This window comes from Stegostoma tigrinum, chromosome 17 (assembly GCF_030684315.1).
Source record: "Stegostoma tigrinum isolate sSteTig4 chromosome 17, sSteTig4.hap1, whole genome shotgun sequence".
Lineage (NCBI taxonomy): Eukaryota > Metazoa > Chordata > Chondrichthyes > Orectolobiformes > Stegostomatidae > Stegostoma > Stegostoma tigrinum.
In genome coordinates this window covers 57,032,048-57,053,030 of record NC_081370.1, presented here as the reverse complement: position 1 = coordinate 57,053,030, position 20,983 = coordinate 57,032,048, and the positions used below count along the sequence as shown (strand labels likewise).

Sequence of the window (20,983 nt, the reverse complement as noted above, 5' to 3'; positions counted from 1 at the left end):
ACGTCTTGGGTCCTTCATCCAGTCATTCGAATGCAAAATCGTATTTTTGCAACTTTTTTAAAAAAATTGATTAAATTTTAGGTTCCCACTGATTTGTGCTTTAAATGCCAGGTCATGTTCAAATCTGCATGTTGGTCTCAAAAGGATGGTGTTTAATATTTGTAAACTATTGTTTTAAATGAGGAAAGGAGAGCTGTTAGATGGTTTTATACTGTGCTGTGTTGCCTAAGCATCGAATTTCCTTTGTCTACATGTAATCTTGAACCCCCCCCCCCCCCCCCCCCCGGCCCGCCCTCCTAATGTAAGGATCGAGGGATCAATGAACGTGTGTTTGGGTCTCCCTGGATATTCAATAAATCAGCAACCTTAATAGAAGGCGAGATGAGTAGGCACATATAGGACTAAGAAAGAATGTCGTGGCTTGGATTTACGATCGCGGGGAGGAGAGCATATGTGAACTGAGAGAAAACTTGTCAATTTTTAATAAACTCCAACCTCCGCGAGACAGTGGCTCGCCTGTGGAAACCTGTGGAGAGGTGATGGGATTTCTGATGTGGTTTCCATAGCATCCACGAGCCTGGAAGGAGCCTGGTGACGGTGAGGGATTTGCTGAAATCCACTCAAATCCCCGAGAAAGTTAGAGAACCAATCGTTCCCCCTTACCCAGCGCCCCCACCCTCTCGATCTATAGCACTTCAATTGTGCGCTGCTGCTATCCAAGGTCCTGAAAACGCCCGCAGCCGCTTATACTGAGTTAGCCACGCCAAGCACAGTCTTCGGGCAAATTGCCACTGCTTGCATGTATGTACTTTATTTGTTGCAATCTGCATCCAGGGATTTATTTATTCATTATTTGTTTGGCCCTCTTCCATTCACTGCAACATTACATTGTTGAAATAAGGCTTTCTGAAGATTATGGCTGTTTCTGAATGTTCAGTGTTTGGATACGGGCGTCCAAATAAGATTTTTCCATTTCCTCTTTGAAGTCGAGTTGCCGCAGAATACCTGCTGATGTTGGAGTCGCATCCTCGTCTGTAGCTGGAGAGCACTCGGTCGTTTTATCAAATCAATTCGAATGAACAGTCAAGATCTTTAGCATGGCTCTTTCATAAGAGAATATCTCCGAGCAATTTCTGGAGGGTATGGATACTGTAAAGGAACGGGTTTTTGCTCCGGCCAAAGAGGGGATCAAAAATTTTGCTGGGAAGTCCCTTAGCCACTTGTACAGGTAAGACCGCTACTACTAGTTGTCAAAATGTAATGCATTACAAAAAGAGGTTTTAAATACCCTAGATTAATAACATTGTAAACCTTCCAAATAATTTCAGGAAATGTTATTAAATTGATACTAAATGCATGTGAGAATTAGGAATAATGTTCATATAGACCTCATTCATGTCACAGAAGAAGACAGAATTTACTCAGTGCTCTCTTGTGCTCACTTTCTTCCCATAGGTATCTATTTTGTTACCCCCTCACACATCCCACCCATTTCTTTGTACTAAATGCAATTAATCGGATATAACTATCAGCAGTTTTGTTCCTTTCAACCATGAGCAGATTTTGATTTTGTTTTACATTTAGCACGGGCCATGTAAGAAACACTACAAACAGGGTTTTATTTTTGTTCCTGTAAATCAACTCATGGTATTATGATCCTGATCTGGAGTTCCTGTGTCCGATCTGCACCTTAAGAACCGGCCGGCAATCGTGTAAGGAATTAATGTCAGAATGGATGCCTGCGCCTGCATTTCTGCATTAATTCACAGCGCCGCGCGCACAGCAACCTGTTTAAGAGCTGTAACACTGCTGTGCCTCCTCATCAAATCAACAACTATACAATGCATATCTTCAGATCGATACAGACCTTAGTGACAAAAATAGTCAACGTTTCCTATGAAACACCTAAAACTAAAGCAGTGAATTCACCTGATTACTTTTAAAAAATCCTAACAGTTTCCCTGTACCAATCTCCAAAATAAATATCTCTAGAGTAAATGTTTCAAACATTTCCATCCCAACCTTTCGCTTTATTTGGATTACTAATCGATTATTGTCACATTAATCGCTTAATATTTTATTTCACAGTCAACCATTACCATCTTTTTCCATGTAGGCTTCTATTTATTTTAAGTCACATTTAACTATATTTTAGGCAATAAGTGTTTTTTTATCAATAATATTTTCTTTTAAATACTCCAACGTTTTTAATTGAGCTATAGCTTCCATTCTTGCCTGAAAATTTCGTTATTTTTCCCTGTATGCATTAGTGTTGATATGGGATAGGTACATTTGAACCAGTTACATCATTTTCTCCACAATAATGTAACAATACGCTCGGCAATCTATTTTTTTTTCTATTCGCGTCCTTAACATGGGCAAAAATCTTATTTTTTAAAAACAATACATTTTGTTACTATTCTCGCAAAGTTGTATCATGCAAAGAATGTTGGACCCTGGATTGGACACTTGTTAAAGAAATAAACACCTCAAATTAAGTGTATACCGCACGAACATTCTCTCACTTAAAGGATAAATTTGTCATCGTTAGCTGCGTGTATATAAAATAAACTATGCAATGAACAATGCATTTTGTTGGTGTATATTTTACTTTGTGCGCTTGTGTGTCCATGTATTACCCCAACATAACGGGGGTGGGGGGGCAAGCATTTTATTATTTGTATGTCTGCTGTATATACTTATCAAGAATATTTAACCCTCACAAATTAATGAAATATTAAACTATCTAATGTCAACGTACCCGGACTGGAAACTGCTTTGACGAAGACAGCGAAGGTAACTGAACCCAGGGATGTTCTGTCTATCGAAATTGCAGCTTGAAACATTATGAATGCAATGTTCAGCTGAACTGTGAAATCTAATGTTGCCCTGATGCAGAGTCCTAGAAAAGAGGCAGCAACCCGCCGAAAATATCGAGCTGACAGAAGATGGAAGGGTACAGAATGTCCGGCCCAAGAAACCGCCGCTCTGCGATTGTACCTGCTTTGGGCTACCACGCAGGTATATCATCGCCATCATGAGTGGCCTGGGCTTTTGTATCTCCTTCGGAATCAGGTGTAATCTTGGTGTAGCTATCGTGGACATGGTCAACAATAGCACCATTCATCACGGGAATACAATTATTAAGAAGGTGAGGAGTGCACACTCTTTGTGTAGATTGTGAAAAAAATTCAACTAAAACCCAAAGCTTTTCTATTTTTCTATTTTCTATTAATCCTATATATTTACTCTGATAAATTGGGATGGTTGATTTTAAGGCTGTAAAAAGTGAAATATTAGAGAATACCATAATTCCCCTGTTTTATTGCAGTGATAAAAAAATGACAAAATATTTAGGTCCATGGCTAAATGAGCTTAAATTTCGTTCTCTCCCCTGTGTTTCATGCCTCATCAAAGGTAGCCTGTAATAGTAAACTGATATTCAAATCCTAAAGTTAAAATACGAGTTTGGCCATTCGACGTGTATGTATATTTCTGTTTCTCAGTATGATCTTCAAGATTTATCCGAGCATTACATTATAACATGTCCTGCATTTCCCCCTCTCTTTGCCGCAAGAAAGCGACGTTTAACTGGGACCCCGAGACAGTAGGAATGATCCACGGTTCTTTTTTCTGGGGATATATCCTCACGCAGATTCCTGGAGGTTACATAGCGTCTAGATTGGCGGCGAACAGGTAAAAATACTGATCTGAGATATCCTGGGAATTTCTGGCGCGTTTTACCTCAGGTGTCAAACTGGCTGTCTTGGTGCAAACACCTGGGGATAAAGAATGGGCCTTAAACCATCAAATACATTCTGTTGTATTTCCTAATGTCAAAACGAATCTTTTACCGATAAGGCCAGATTCTAAACTAAACGTTTTCGATTCGAACCGTCTGGTTAGAGGCACATTGTCGAACAGGGAGATGTAAATGTTATTCAAAGATTAATTGGTGGGAACATAAGGGAAGCGTGATGGTTGCAACACTTGCATCCCCGGGCGCTTTCTTTTGGGGGTCGGGGGAAATAGACTGGAATTTTATTGAACAAACACCAGTTTGTAACGTTATTTGCCGTTTTATTTCGAAAACAATAACATGGAGTGCTCTATTACCATTCTGTTGATGTGGGAAGTATCAGAATTATGGCCATTTGACGTGTGCATGTATTTCTGTTTCTAAGCATATCTGCAAGATTTATCCTATGATTACGTTATAACAATTATCAGAACATAACTGACATTTAATATAGTTTTTCATCTCAATTTTCACTCCAACCTTTATTTTTTAAAAACAAATATTGCTTTGATCAGACAATAAAACAACAGTATCATAAAATATTCCTAGACCATCAGGTTAGTTGCAATGCCTGTTCCACATGGCGTTATTTTTGTTGTGTTTTTATTTACATCAAACGAAAATTTTAAGCGATTATTTTCACGCCGGCCTGTGCATAAATGATCAGATTAGACAATTTTCATTGAAGTAGCCCTGTCGGTGAGCCTTAACTAAACAGACTATGATTGAAGCGGGAAAGGCGAGAATGTTGTGCCGAGCGTAAAGCTGAGTTGGGGCGCAGCTTGTGGACGATCCGTTTCTATGGTGCTTTACTAATATGCCGGTGCACATGGGGTTTCATCCAACCTGTTAATGAGATCCCCAGAGATTCCAACCCTGTTCATCCCCATCCGAGTCACGCACTCTGCCGACTGGATCCGAGCGCCAGGCCCAACGCAATCCAATCAGTCAGAAGCTGTGCCCAGTTTTCATTTGTGTGCAGGGTCACATGTCTTGGCAAGATGTTTGACACACTTTAGCGCAGAAGAACGTGTTCAGTATTGTTGGTTCAGATTTGCGTAACATTGCGCCAAAATCGAGCCCAGAAAATCAACAGAGAGGGGGTATTAGGGCGCTGTGATTTGAGACTGATTGTGAGGGGGAGTCTTTCTATGAATCGAAGTATCCAAGATATTACCAAAAGCCTTCATTCGTGCATGATAAGCAACCATTTGAAATGTACACAGCAGCTGGAATTCCTAGCCATTGTGTTCCACCTGTGCTAGCACGGTCGCCAATCCGCATTGCTTGCGCTGCAGATGTTTTTATTTAACAATAACATGTAATTTAGTCCAGGATTTTGCTCAGTTACAGTGCAATTTCGAGTAGAATGAGTATGGTAAAAGGGGCGAAAAGCTTCGAGCGTTTGTCTCAATAACAGGGGAAACAACAGGAGGATGCCATCGTAAAATCCCGCACAAATCGGTGTTACCGAAAGACAAAGAGTATTTGAGTCTTTTTTTATTAATTAAGATTGAGGCTTTATAGACGGAGAAAACTATTTTACATCAAAATCTTCCCTCAATTATCACAGAATTTGCCATTCGTTAATTTTCTGGCGGAATGCAATGCGATTTTTATTTTAGCTTCGCTATTTGCCACCGATTCCCGAATTTCGCTTTTACTTTTTTTAAAATAAGTAACGCAGTTAATTTCACTTCCTGAAAATCGCGAACAGAGTTCTCTCTCGTCATTTTTGACACAATAGTTTCACTCCTCCGACGAAATAACAGTTCTTTCGCCCAGATAACAAGTAAGTGTGCCGGGAACACCACCTCTGCAAGAACAGGGCAGGCTAAAACGAAGAACTGCGTGTGCTACAAATCTGAAACAAACTAAAAAAAAGTGGAGAAACTCAGCAGGGCTGGCAGCATCCGTGGAGAGAAATCAAAATGAACGTTTCGATTCCAGTGACTCTTCTCAGGTTTTGAAGAACAATCACTGGATTCACACCACGATATGGTCCGGACCCTGCAGTGCAACTGGGATTGGGGTTATAACCCTGTAGTAATCCAGAACGAACGATTTACATTGTGAAGAGGGCACATTCGCTTTGAAAGCGGCTGCATGCCCAGAGAGTTTGACGATTTGTGTTCCCCCCCAAGAGAAAATGGTGGAAAGTGATTATTAACGAGGGCTAGGGATTGGGAGGGACGATGTTAGATTTAATTGATTGTCGAGTGCTCCAGTGATTTCTGTGGTAACTTGTTCTTAGATGGTGCAGCTTTCGAGTAGAAATTGTGAGCTCAGCGACTTAAAGCTCGCCTCTACAATGGGATGGGATCTGAGGTTGGGGTGGGGTGGAGTGGGTTGGGGTTGAGGTGTAGTCATTTTTCTGTCCATCTCGATTGGTATTTAACACATTGCTAGATTACTAGTCCCAGTGCTAAAGAGGTGAGTTTGATTAGGTAATATCAGTGGGATTCACAGCGACCTAGCCATGATTGCGTTACTGGTTTGAGTGTGTGTGTGCTGTCGGCCACAACAAGTTACCACGATTAACTAGTTCAGCAATTTGTAGAGGAGGGTTCCTAGCATGAATTGTATACTCGTGTTGGCGTTTCTTGACCAAAGCAGTTGGTGTGCGCTGTTGATAGGCGCTAGACTCTTTCTGACATACATCAAGATGTTGATTTCTCTCGCAATTCTAAACTTGAGATTGCCGCGAGTAGCAAAAGCCAACGCAGGATATAGTGCCAAGATTTGCAGAACTCTGCCAATGTACCTATTCCAACAGTAAACCCGCTGCGGTATCCCGTCTTCCCCTACTAATTGAGAACAATTTAGGAGAACGTCTGTCAATGGGTCTGTTCTCAATCTCTGAAATTCACAGCTAGACCTCCGTTGAATCTTCACAGCTCTTCTGTTTTTCTTTGCTTATCTATTTTTGAATTTTTAAAAAATTGCGTCGCGCAATTACGGAAATACTCTCACCCGAACAAAATTCGTGAACGTTTCCAAAATTTGTTCTCGTCCCCTGTCGCTGCGGAGAAATCAGTCAGTAACCGAATATCAAACCGTGAGGGTATAACTTCGTTCCTTCCGTCATATCCATTTTGCTGCGGGCTCACCATTATGACACTAGAATATGTTAGGTACACGGAGCTTATAAAATGAAACATTTTGCTCTGATTCTGAGGGGAATTGGTCCACTTTATACGTGGAGTCCCCCAGTGTTGTGAATCAACCTATTATTTGATCTCAATTATTATGAATTAAGATTCAAATTAGGAAGAGGTTAGAAAAAATATTTTTAAAATATCGAAATAACACGATTATATTTAGAATTGTGGAAGTCGCTGTATTATTTGTTACGTGTTTCCCCTCTCTGGTTCTAAATGGGAGACAGAAACATAGACGGTAGGACCAGGAGTAGGCCATTCAGCCCTTCGAGCTTGCTCCACCATTCAATATGATCACGGATGATTATCCAACTCAATCCCCTGTTCCCACTTTCTAGCGAAAACCCTTGTGTCATTGGCCGTAAGAATTATATCAAACTCCTCCTTGATCTAGCTGGCATGTTTTATTGCTACGATTGAGGTTTGTTGGTTAGATCATACATTTATTATTCTGGTGATGAGGAAAGAAAAAATAATTTGGAGTAAAATAAATGTACATTTTTGTTTACCAGAATAATAATTTTTAAGGAACTTCGGGCTGCGCTGTGAAGACGTGACGTGACCGCTTAAGCACATTACGGTCGTGTACAGCACAATTCAGGAACGTTGAGTATGATGTTAGTTGGGGAATCACTTGTTGGGGAAATATTGAGATAGTCACATTTCGGTTTGATGACTTTTCAAGGGGCTGAACCTTTACTGGGCGAATTTACACGGATCACGTACCTACGAGGTCACCTCATACAGAATGGCATCTTATAAAATGAGAGATAATGGGAACTGCAGATGCTGGAGAATTCCAAGATAATAAAATGTGAGGCTGGATGAACACAGCAGGCCAAGCAGCATCTCAGGAGCACAAAAGCTTTTGTGCTCCTGAGATGCTGCTTGGCCTGCTGTGTTCATCCAGCCTCACATTTTATTATCTTATAAAATGAGTCCGTTCATAAGCCTGTGGTATGTTGTCATCTCTTCTCTTTCATGAGTACCATTCCCCAACAGGTAAAAAAAAGATACAACGCCAGGATTCGTTTCCGCGTTAACATTCCCGCTTTTCAATACAAATCTCTTCAATCTCAGGAGACCCCCCCCCCCTTTTATATGACGTGTGCAGGATGCAACGCAACATTATCCAAACAAAAAAAACTCTATTGGGTCCCTTCCGGTTTACCAAATACTGATTTCCGTTTCTGGTTTGTTAAGGCTATCATAATAGCCAAGCCAGGGTGACTCGTCCTAATTAGGGTAGAAGCAAGCTTTTAATGGTGTTTTTAAATTTTTAAGAAAGAATTTTTAAGGGTGAGGGCTTTTGTGCTGATGTAGTAAAATCTTTACCTCCTGAGCCAGGAGGTTTGGGTTCAATCCCACCTGTTCCAGAGGCATGTAATAACATCACTGAACAGCTTGGTTAGAAAACGTTAAGAAAGTTGAAGGTAGCCTTTTGACCAATCAGCTCAGTCATTGCCTTAAAGGAAAATCTTTCTTCGCTTGGGGAAGAGGAAGTGTCTGAACCAGCCCCAATCAGCATGCTAAACGGGGAGAAAACACTGGTCAAAAACAATCCCCACAGATGGGAAATACAGCTGAAATGGTTCACAGCTTTACTATGATTCATCCTCATCTGGTGGACATGCTCCATGCAGGTGATGTGCCCTTTTTTAAAGCAATCTATTGTGATAATTATTTGGAGCAGGAACCCAGAATTTATGAGCCAAAGGTAGGGATATTACACTGTATCACAAAAAATTATCCAATGCAGTTGATGCGTGATCATGTCTTAATTTAGACATAAATAAAGTTTATGTAATCATTTAATTTGTCAATGAATAATGTTATTATTTCTGATGAAATTATGGAAATAATGCCAGCTGCAATGCATAGAATGCCAATGAGACCATTAAAAAAAAGCAATAAAGCAAAAAACTGCAGATGTTGGAAATCTGATGCAATCAACCACAGAATTGCTGGAGAAATTCAGCAGAACACAGCATTCTGAATAAGGTCATTGGACTTGAAACATTAACTCTGCTTACTGTCCCCGGATGCTGTCAGACCTCTGCACTTCCCCAGCAATTGCTGTTTTTATTTAGTTTCAGGTTTCCAGCTCTTACAGTTCTTTGTTTTATATAAATGCTAACCAGTTTGTTTTGGAACTGAGGTGTTAAACCATAAATTATTAACAACTCCATTAATAAAACAGTCCAGGGAGAAATTTCAGATAATTGCATTAAGGAGTGAGCATACAATCCCATTTCGTAGTTTCTAATATTATTTTCCAATTCTTTCCTGTCAAGTACATAGCCGTCAACAAACACACTAACAAAATACAGACATAAACACGCTCACAGATGCTTCTGGGTTGCTTGAAATATTTAATCTAATATTAGATTTTAGTTTGTTGCTTAGTTATGAAACATTTTCCTCTTTTAAGAATTATTTCATTTTTTTCTAATGTTTCATCCAAATCTGCCATGATACTAAAAGGCAGTTAGAAGCTCCAGATTTGTCTAACTATCTATGTATCATTCGATCTACTTCCAAATTTCAAGTTGAACATGTAAACAGATTTTCATGAGCTCACAATCACACTGTTATAGTTGACTGTGATAAATTGCAAGGACCATATCTTCCGTCCTGATGTTATTAGCATGAGTCAATATTTCATTTTGATGTACTTCAGAAATCCAATAAAGATAAAATGAAAATTGCAGTGAATAACTAAGTTACTGTCAGATTCACACTCATTTGATTGGAAACTGAATAAAATAAACTGTAATTTTGCAATCTCCAAAAACATAGGATCACGGATGTGTTGACTCCCAATAATTCCCTCAAATGCTGAATTTGAGTTTTTCTACCCAATACCATGATGCACAATTTTCACTCTTCACATTTACTAAAAATGAATAGGCTGGTTCTCACCATTGATATTAAATCAGTTTAAGTATCTACCACATCCATGCTTCCCGCAAAAAAAACCTTGGGTAAGAAGGGGCACAAATGACAGCTGTTATGGGAAAATGCACCTCAACAATGTACAAAGTCAATTGCTGCTGCAAAGGCATAAGATGCATAAATATGATTTATGCACAATAAGAAAATAAATTTTGGCAGCTTGCAAATATGAGCATAACTGATTAAACAAAATAATTTTGATTTAAAAAATTCAATTGAAAATAATATAATTATTTGACAAAGCATGCTTAAAATTCTCAGATTTTACCTTTTGACACCTTTTATTAGTTTTATTTTGAAATGGGTTCACATGAATCAATCCATTTTAATTCCTGATGAACTGAGCCACCCCATTAAGCATTTATTAAGAGAAGTCCTGCAAACAAGGGTATAAATTTTAAAAATCTAATTTACTTGTAATCAGTGGACAATTAATGCAAATTTCCATTAGTTTCCTTCTTGTCATTTCAAATAGCAAACCTTCTGGAGCTAATTTGTCCACTGCAATTGCAAAGTTTGCATGCTGCAGTGCTAAAGCACACCCATCTACACTTTCAGGACCTCTCCAACAGCAGTGGTTTCTAAGTGCTTCTCATTTATTGGCACAAACATTGTCTGATAATTGGATTGCTGAACAAAGGCAAATCCTTTGTTAAAATGAGCCAAACACACTTTATATTGGATTATAGTTAAAATGGTGCTTTATTTACATTACAGCCATCGCCAAATTTATGATAGTGAAGAGATACTAACACCTGACCAATCAGTAATCTAGAGGTTTAGGCTAATGTTCTGGGAATGGGTGCAAATATTGTTGGAGGGGGTGTTAAAATTTAAATTCAATGAATAAATCTGCCCTATCAAGTAAAAGGTCAAAGGTCCCCAAAACCCTTCTGGTTCACTCATGTCCTTTAATGACAGAAATCTTCCATGCACACCCAACCTGGCTTACATGTGACTTCAGATGCACAGTGGTGTGGCTGACTCTTATCTGGTCTACTCAACCATTCCTGCAAGACACTCAACAAATGAGGAATCATTGTAGGTTTTGCCAGCGAGGCCCATATCCCATGAAAGGAAAACATTTTTTTGCTAATATAATTAATTTAAAAAGGCCTAACGAATGTTATCAATGAAGACATATCTTAAGCAGTCCAGTAATATTGGTCCAAATTCAGTTGTAGAATTGTTTCAGGGATCTTTTATTAGTATATTGGTATACTGTTCCCTATTTTAGGAAGGAGATGCAGAGTGGTGCTGTAGGTTGATTCCAGCTGTTAGCTGTTTTCTTACTTGTGGGCAGTATTCTGACAAACAGTGAGGACTCCCATGTTGCTGCAATCCAATCAATTTACAAACAAAACAATGCCTTTTGTCTTTCTCATATATGTTGTATGGAGAGACTGATCATTGCTCTTTTGTAAACAACTTTAATGATCAGGGCAGCATGGTAGCTCAGTGGTTAGCACTGCAGCCTCACAGCACCAGGGACCCCGGCTCAATTCCAGCCTCGGGTGCCTGTCTGTGTGGAGTTTGTACATTCTTCCTGTGTCTGCATGGGTTTCCTCCGGGTGCTCCGGTTTCCTCCCACAGTCCAAAGATGTGCAGGTTGGGTGGATTGGCCATGCTAAGTTGCCCATAGTGTTCAGGGAGGTGTAGATTAGGTGGGTTACAGGGTGATGGGTCTGGGTGGGATGCTCCGGGGTTCGATGTGGACTTGTTGGGCCGAACGGCCTGTTTCCACACTGTAGGGATTCTGATTCTGATCAAAAGACAAAGTTATAAGACAATATTGGGATAAGATTGAAATGAGGGACCAGCCTTATTAATTTAGTTGGATTATGTATTCAAAATATATATTTGTCAATGCAGCAATTTGCATCTTGCTAAAATTACTTACTTCCTAAAAAGAAGTTATTTGGAGTTTCACTTGGCAAAAAAGCAAGTAATTTTGAGGGAACATTTATTTGTGTGTTTAATTTAGAAATAGGAGTTCCTATGAAAGGAGAAACTCAGCAGGTCTGACAGAGAAAGCAGAATTAACACATTTTGAGTTCAGTGGCCCTTCTTCATGCCCATGAAAATGTTGCTTATATATTAAACCAGATTAATAACTTTACAAGTGCCTAAAATAGTTAAATTACTGAATGTGCTGGTAATTGAAAAAAAAAAGACAATTGAAATAAATGCTTGAAGAATTTGTCTGGTATAGACTAAGTATTTTCAGAACAGAGAAGGAGATGGTAACATGGCAGTAATGTCTCTGGACCACAGGCCCTTGGTTTTTTTTTCAAGAACATAGGACACTACAGCGCAGTACAGGCCTTCGGCCCTCAATGTTGTGCCCCCCTGTGAAACCAAACTGAAGCCCATCTAATCAACACTATTCCACTATTATCCATATGTTTGTCCAATGGCCATTTAAATGCCCTTAAAGTTGGCGAGTCTACTACTGTTGCAGGCAGGGCATCCCATGCCCTTACTACTCTCTGAGTAAAGAACCTACCTCTGACATCTGCCCTATATCTATCACCCCTCAATTTAAAGCTATGTCCCCTTATGCTAGCCATCTCCATCTGAGGAAAAAGGCTCTAACTGTCCACCCTATCTAATCCTCTGATCATCTTAAACATCTCTATTAGGTCACCTCTTAACCTTCCCTCTAATGAAAACAGCCTCAAGTCCCTCAGCCTTTCCTCAGAAGACCTTCCCTCCATAGTAGGCAACATCCTAATAAATCTCCTCTGCACCCTTTCCAATGCTTCCACATCCTTCCTATAATATGGCGACCAGAACTGTATGCAATATTACAACTGCGGCCGCACCAGAGTTTTGTACAGCTGCAACATGATCTCATGGCTCTGAAACTCAATCCCTCTGCCAATAAAACCTAACACACTGTACACCTTCTTAACAACACAATCAACCTGGGTGGCAACTCTCATGGATCTATGTACATGGACACCGAGATCTCTCTGCTCATCCACACCATCAAGAATCTTACCAATAGCCCAGTACTCTGTGTTCCTGTTATTCCTTCCAAAGTGAATCACCTCACACTTTTCCACATTAAACTCCATTTGCCACCTCTCAGCCCATCTCTGCAGCTTATCTATGTCCCTCTGTAACCTGCAACATCGTTCCACAGTATCCACAACTCCACCGACTTTAGTGTCATCTGCAAATTTGCTAACCCATCCTTCTACGCCCTCATCCAGGTCATTGATAAAAATGACAAACAGCAGTGGCCCCAAAACAGATCCTTGCAGTACACCACTAGTAACTGAGCTCCAGGATGAACATTTCCCATCAACCATCACCTTCTGTCTTCTTCCAACTAGCCAATTTTTGATCCAAACTGCTAAATCACCCTCAATCCCATGTCTCTGTATTTCATGCAATAGCCTACCATGGGGAACCTTATCAAACACTTTACTGAAATCCATATACACCGCATCAACCAATTTACCCTCATCCACCTGGCTATTGTTTGAATCCCACTTTGGCAGATTGTGAATAAAATCTAGCCCAATGGCAAGTGTGGATTGTTGTGAAAGCCCATCTGGTTCACTAATGTCCTTCAGGGGAGATGACCTGCTGTTCTTTCCCTTCTAGGTTACATGTGACTCGGGATTTATAGCAATGTGGTTGACTCTAAAACTGCTCTCTGGGCAGTAAATGCTGAACAACGAAAGACGCCCACGCCCCATGAACAAACTATTTAAAAAGACAGTCCAACTCTGGCCCAGTTAGGGAGTTAGCGCCGAAACATGTAGTGACGGATCAGGACACGGGTGCAGTATACATGCATCCAGCGGGTGTTAATCTAAATAAAAGCCTAGCATAAAAGAAACATGCAATTTATGTAAAAATTCCTGAAAAATTCCTCCTGATTGCTCGGGATATAGTGATCACTAATAGTAAAGCAAGCGACTTTGGTGTCGAGGTTATGGTACATGGCAGGAGGTAGAGTTCCGTCCGCATGGGCCTTACATGTAAGTGTAGCAGTACACAGCGATGCAGTGTGAACACGTTCTTATATTGAACTAGCTTTCCAGTGTGAAGCTGCCGAAACATCGCTGTACTCTAAAGTTGCTACAGGCGATGCTAACAGTGGCGCAATGTGTACAGAAATTCTTTAGTTTCAATCCTGCAATCTACTTGAAACAAATAAAAAACAGAAATTGCTTGAGAAAGCTAGCAGGTCTGACAGCATCTATAGAAAGAAAGCAGAGTTAATGTTTCGAGTCAAATTACCCTTCTTCCGAACTCTTTATAGATCTCCAGTATCGCAGTTTCTTTTTTTCTAATGGACTCTGATTTCAGCTTCATACTTCTGATTTTTTTCAAACGTTAAAATCTTTGCATTTTGACGAAATATTTTGTTACGTTGGCAATGAAATCATTGTTAAAGGTTCTTTGGGTATCATGATAGAGTAGAGGCACAGTTTGATCTTTTTGGAGTGTGAATTTCCACAGGTCATTAGAGGATGTGAATATATCTGTCAAAGATTAGGAAATCAGACAACGGCCTATTTCGACATTAGCTGCAGCCCCAAATTGCCAAACGAAAGTGATATGCTTTTACATTAATTCAATGTTTAGTCGTGCAGTAACGATTTACTGTCTGCTGCCTACAACAAAGCATTTACATAATTATTACTGGCTATTTTAAAATTTCATCAATCATCGAGGTTGTGGAACACGGGACAACTTATTTGTTCACAGAAAATACACCCTACATCAGGAATTCAAAACAAACATCGTTTTACGGAAGGAATATTCTGACTTCCTTTCTCTCGATTGATTTGTCCTTTGAAAAGTGAATCGAGAAATTGTTTTCAATATTCCCGAGGAGCCATACCCTTTTTATCTTCGACTGCGAATCATTAAAGTCCCCACACTGTGGAAGTAGGCTTTTCGAGTCCACATCGGCCCTTGGAAAAAGCATTTCCCACGGCTGACGCAGCTAACCTGGCCAATTCGCTTCCCCGGTAAATCCCACACAGACACGGGGAGAATGTGTCAAACTCCACACAGACAGTCGCCAGATTCTAGAATCGAACCTGCGTCCCTGGCGCTGCGAAGTAGCAGGGCTAACCGCTGAACCACGCGGCTGCCCTGCGGGGGTTTTGTAGTTGTGGCTTTGTCTTGGGAGGTCTTAATCTTCCCTAAAACACCAGGGAACAACTGGTTTCTAATCTTTCGCCTATTTAAATCCAAATTTATTTCTGTCGGTCTGTGCGGGGAGTGCGAACGTGAGTGTGTCAGAAATAGCGTTAGAGGTTCTGAGTGGGCTGAAATGTTAATTCTGGAAGACAGCCCTCTCTTCCCCCGGTTCCTAGGCTGATGTGATCACCTGAGGGCCAGTGAGTGAAACTCAATGTATATTTATAAGGTTACTTCACTAAAGTGGCTCAATTTCCCCCCTACATCAATCTGCTCAGAGATCATTGCACACAACTGGAATAGGTGGGACTTGAACCCAGATCTCATCACGGGCAGCAGCAGCAGCATTACTCTGCCTCAAGAGCTGTCGGCCTGGTTAACTATTTAATCAGAGATAATGGGAACTGCAGATGCTGGAGATTCCAAGATAATAAAATGTGAGGCTGGATGAACACAGCAGGCCAAGCAGCATCTCAGGAGCACAAAAGCTGACGTTTCGGGCCTAGACCCTTCATCAGAGAGGGGGATGGAGGGAGGGAACTGGAATAAATAGGGAGAGAGGGGGAGGCGTACCGAAGATGGAGAGTAAAGAAGATAGGTGGAGAGGGTGTAGGTGGGGAGGTAGGGAGGGGATAGGTCAGTCCAGGGAAGACGGACAGGTCAAGGAGGTGGGATGAGGTTAGTAGGTAGCTGGGGGTGCGGCTTGGGGTGGGAGGAAGGGATGGGTGAGAGGAAGAAACGGTTAGGGAGGCAGAGACAGGTTGGACTGGTTTTGGGATGCAGTGGGTGGGGGGGAAGAGCTGGGCTGGTTGTGTGGTGCAGTGGGGGGAGGGGATGAACTGGGCTGGTTGAGGGATGCAGTGGGGGAAGGGGAGATTTTGAAACTGGTGAAGTCCACATTGATACCATATGGCTGCAGGGTTCCCAGGCGGAATATGAGTTGCTGTTCCTGCAACCTTCGGGTGGCATCATTGTGGCAGTGCAGGAGGCCCATGATGGACATGTCATCAAGAGAATGGGAGGGGGAGTGGAAATGGTTTGCGACTGGGAGGTGCAGTTGTTTGTTGCGAACTGAGCGGAGGTGTTCTGCAAAGCGGTCCCCAAGCCTCCGCTTGGTTTCCCCAATGTAGAGAAAGCCGCACCGGGTACAGTGGATGCAGTATACCACATTGGCAGATGTGCAGGTGAACCTCTGCTTAATGTGGAATGTCATCTTGGGGCCTGGGATGGGGGTGAGGGAGGAGGTGTGGGGACAAGTGTAGCATTTCCTGCGGTTGCAGGGGAAGGTGCCGGGTGTGGTGGGGTTGGAGGGCAGTGTGGAGCGAACAAGGGAGTCATGGAGAGAGTGGTCTCTCCGGAAAGCAGACAGGGGTGGGGATGGAAAAATGTCTTGGGTGGTGGGGTCGGATTGTAAATGGCGGAAGTGTCGGAGGATAATGCGTGGTATCCGGAGGTTGGTAGGGTGGTGTGTGAGAACGAGGGGGATCCTCTTGGGGCGGTTGTGGCGGGGGCGGGGTGTGAGGGATGTGTCGCGGGAAATGCGGGAGACGCGGTCAAGGGCGTTCTCAATCACCGTGGGGGGGAAGTTGCGGTCCTTAAAGAACTTGGACATCTGGGATGTGCGGGAGTGGAATGTCTTATCGTGGGAGCAGATGCGGCGGAGGCGGAGGAATTGGGAATAGGGGATGGAATTTTTGCAGGAGGGTGGGTGGGAGGAGGTGTATTCTAGGTAGCTGTGGGAGTCGGTGGGCTTGAAATGGACATCAGTTACAAGCTGGTTGCCTGAGATGGAGACTGAGAGGTCCAGGAAGGTGAGGGATGTGCTGGAGATGGCCCAGGTGAACTGAAGGTTGGGGTGGAAGGTGTTGGTGAAGTGGATGAACTGTTCGAGCTCCTCTGGGGAGCAAGAGGCGGCGCCGATACAGTCATCAATGTACCGGAGGAAGAGGTGGGGTTTGGGGCCTGTGTAGGTGCGGAAGATGGACTGTTCCACGTAACCTACAAAGAGGCAGGCATAGCTGGGGCCCATGCGGGTGCCCATGGCCACCCCCTTAGTCTGTAGGAAGTGGGAGGAGTCAAAAGAGAAGTTGTTGAGTGTGAGGACGAGTTCCGCTAGGCGGATGAGAGTGTCGGTGGAGGGGGCCTGGTCGGGCCTGCGGGACAGGAAGAAGCGGAGGGCCTTGAGGCCATCTCCATGCGGAATGCAGGTGTACAGGGACTGGACGTCCATGGTGAATATGAGGTGTTGGGGGCCAGGGAATTGGAAGTCCTGGAGGAGGTGGAGGGCGTGGGTGGTGTCACGGACATAGGTGGGGAGTTCCTGGACCAAAGGGGAGAAAATGGAGTCCAGATAGGTGGAGATGAGTTCGGTGGGGCAGGAGCAGGCTGAGACGATGGGTCGACCAGGGCAGGCAGGTTTGTGGATTATGGGAAGGAGATGGAACTCTTGTCCCCACTTGTCCCCACACCTCCTCCCTCACCCCCATCCCAGGCCCCAAGATGACATTCCACATTAAGCAGAGGTTCACCTGCACATCTGCCAATGTGGTATACTGCATCCACTGTACCCGGTGCGGCTTTCTCTACATTGGGGAAACCAAGCGGAGGCTTGGGGACCGCTTTGCAGAACACCTCCGCTCAGTTCGCAACAAACAACTGCACCTCCCAGTCGCAAACCATTTCCACTCCCCCTCCCATTCTCTTGATGACATGTCCATCATGGGCCTCCTGCACTGCCACAATGATGCCACCCGAAGGTTGCAGGAACAGCAACTCATATTCCGCCTGGGAACCCTGCAGCCATATGGTATCAATGTGGACTTCACCAGTTTCAAAATCTCCCCTTCCCCCACTGCATCCCTCAACCAGCCCAGTTCATCCCCTCCCCCCACTGCACCACACAACCAGCCCAGCTCTTCCCCCCCACCCACTGCATCCCAAAACCAGTCCAACCTGTCTCTGCCTCCCTAACCGGTTCTTCCTCTCACCCATCCCTTCCTCCCACCCCAAGCCGCACCCCCAGCTACCTACTAACCTCATCCCACCTCCTTGACCTGTCCGTCTTCCCTGGACTGACCTATCCCCTCCCTACCTCCCCACCTACACCCTCTCCACCTATCTTCTTTACTCTCCATCTTCGGTACGCCTCCCCCTCTCTCCCTATTTATTCCAGTTCCCTCCCTCCATCCCCCTCTCTGATGAAGGGTCTAGGCCCGAAACGTCAGCTTTTGTGCTCCTGAGATGCTGCTTGGCCTGCTGTGTTCATCCAGCCTCACATTTTATTAACTATTTAATCAACCTATTCATTGCGAACAATAGCTGGAATCGGCAGGACTTGGACCCAGGGCTCCTGTCTCCGAGGCAGGGACAGCATTGGTGTTAAACACATAGCCACTAAAATGTAAACGCCTGGTTGAAGTAATGTCATTATATTCAGCCCAATTCTCATGAAAGAATAAGTAAAATTCAAGGAGCGGGGGATGTTGGAAATCTGAAACACAAGCACAGAGAACGCTGGAGAAACTCAGCAGGTCTGGCGGCGTCTGTGGACAGAGAGCAGAGTTAGCGCTTCGTGTGAAGTCACTATTGCTCAGTACAACAGAGCTATCTATCCCTGTCCCATTTCATCAGTTACAAGATAAACCCCGCTGACCAGAAGGAGCTTTAAGTTTTCTGGAGAAGGGTTTCGACCCGAAACGTCAGCTTTCCTACTCCTCTGATGCTTCCTGGCTTGCTGTGTTCATCCAGCTCCACGCTGTGTTATCTCTGACTCCAGCACCGGCAGTTCTCACTGTCTCTCGATGTTAACACAAAGTGTTTTTAATCCTGTCCAGACTGAGAGTGATACATCTGAAATAGCGGGACTTAGTGCTGTTCCTAGACAGGGGGATACTAGCACTGGACCACAACAGCCCACCAACCCCCATTCTACACAGGAGGATAATAATGAAACATCTAAAGTCATAGCGCATAACAAAAGAAAGAAAAATACTGGGAATATCTCAGCAGGTCTGCAGAAACAAAGTCCGATCGGAGACTATTACAGATGGCGAGCGCCCGCGTACGAATTGTCCCAGCGCGATAGGAAGCCATTGGGCCCATCAATGCGGTGCTGGTTCCCCGAAGAAACTACTCAAACTGAGCCGTCTACCCCTGGTAGCCTCGCACAGATTTCTCTTTCTCTTTTCGAGTAAAAGTGAGAATTTCTCTAATTCTTTGCTGGAATTGGGTCGGGCTTTGAATTGTGCATGTTTCAGACATCACTGGCATTTCGGTAAAAGAAAGAACATACTCGAATTTACATCAGCTTCCCGGTGGAGGAAGAAATGGAAATCTGCTAACGACTTCTCATAGACAAGTCAGTGTCGTGTGATTTTTCAGCCACAAAAATTATCTATTTATTAAAGGCCACGTGGCTCTCAATTCACTTTCTGTGTATTTTTTTTCTCCAAGGAACGTGGTAATGAATGTTAATGAGATCGAGCTCTGTGCCTGTTGCACAGATTAGACAGTAGAATCTCTGTACTTCCTGCTTATTTTTTAATAGCTCCACAACATATGTTCGAAACCTACCTCATTTCTGATGTTGAGGTGATTTTTTTACAGTTGGAATTATTTGCGTTCTTTATTTCGGGGAAACGCGCGCGCGCGTGTGTGTGTGTGTGTGTGTGTGTTTCTTGGGGGGACAGTAAAACATTCGCCAGCGCTCCAGCTGTAGGAAAGCGTGATGTGAATCGTTGGGTATTGATCCAAGAAGCTTCGTGCTTTGCTTTGAGTATGCGCAGGTTTTTAATAGTCAGTCAATGCGAATAGTTATCTTATTCATCATTGTTTAATTTAGTTCCGAATTCTTGTGATATGTATCACTTGAACAGTAACCCAAGCAGCACAAGTAAGCATCAATGTTATGGATTTTGGGATAATAAAATGTGAGGCTGGATGAACACAGCAGGCCAAGCAGCATCTCAGGAGCACAAAAGCTGACGTTTCGGGCCTAGACCCTTCATCAGAGAGGGGGATGGGGGGAGGGAACTGCATCCACTGTACCCGGTGCGGCTTCCTCTACATTGGGGAAACCAAGCGGAGGCTTGGGGACCGCTTTGCAGAACACCTCCGCTCAGTTCGCAACAAACAACTGCACCTCCCAGTCACAAACCATTTCCACTCCCCCTCCCATTCTCTTGATGACATGTCCATCATGGGCCTCCTGCACTGCCACAATGATGCCACCCGAAGGTTGCAGGAACAGCAACTCATATTCCGCCTGGGAACCCTGCAGCCATATGGTATCAATGTGGACTTCACCAGTTTCAAAATCTCCCCTTCCCCTACTGCATCCCTAAACCAGCCCAGTTCATCCCCTCCCCCCACTGCACCACACAACCAGCCCAGCTCTTCCCCCCCACCCACTGCATCCCAAAACCAGTCCAACCTGTCTCTGCCTCCCTAACCGGTTCTTCCTCTCACCCATCCCTTCCTCCCACCCCAAGCCGCACCCCCCGCTACCTACTAACCTCATCCCACCTCCTTGACCTGTCCGTCTTCCCTGGACTGACCTATCCCCTCCCTACCTCCCCACCTACACTCTCTCCACCTATCTTCTTTACTCTCCATCTTCGGTCCGCCTCCCCCTCTCTCCCCCTATTTATTCCAGTTCCCTCCCCCCATCCCCCTCTCTGATGAAGGGTCTAGGCCCGAAACGTCAACTTTTGTGCTCCTGAGATGCTGCTTGGCCTGCTGTGTTCATCCAGCCTCACATTTTATTATCTTGGAATCTCCAGCATCTGCAGTTCCCATTATCTCTTATGGATTTTGGATTTATTTGTTCTTGCCATATGACCCTCACTGGCATTCACCTCCTCTCCCTAATTGCCCTGCAGAGGTGGTGAACTGTTGCAGT

The 20,983-nt window shown here is 43.5% G+C and overlaps 1 protein-coding gene across 2 annotated transcripts in view; it reads left to right on the top strand.

Moving 5' to 3' along the window:
• The first annotated feature begins 326 nt into the window (after positions 1–326).
• The window catches only part of slc17a6a (solute carrier family 17 member 6a), a 64,995-nt gene continuing 44,338 nt past the window's right edge, over positions 327–20,983 (top strand). The window contains exons 1-4 of one of the 2 annotated variants that reach the window (XM_048546061.2): positions 327–597; positions 987–1,228; positions 2,899–3,151; positions 3,578–3,696. In XM_048546061.2, the coding sequence (XP_048402018.1) occupies positions 1,143–1,228; positions 2,899–3,151; positions 3,578–3,696 (458 nt within the window). In that variant the 5' untranslated portion in view covers positions 327–597; positions 987–1,142. The other variant, XM_048546059.2, reaches the window with a different exon arrangement.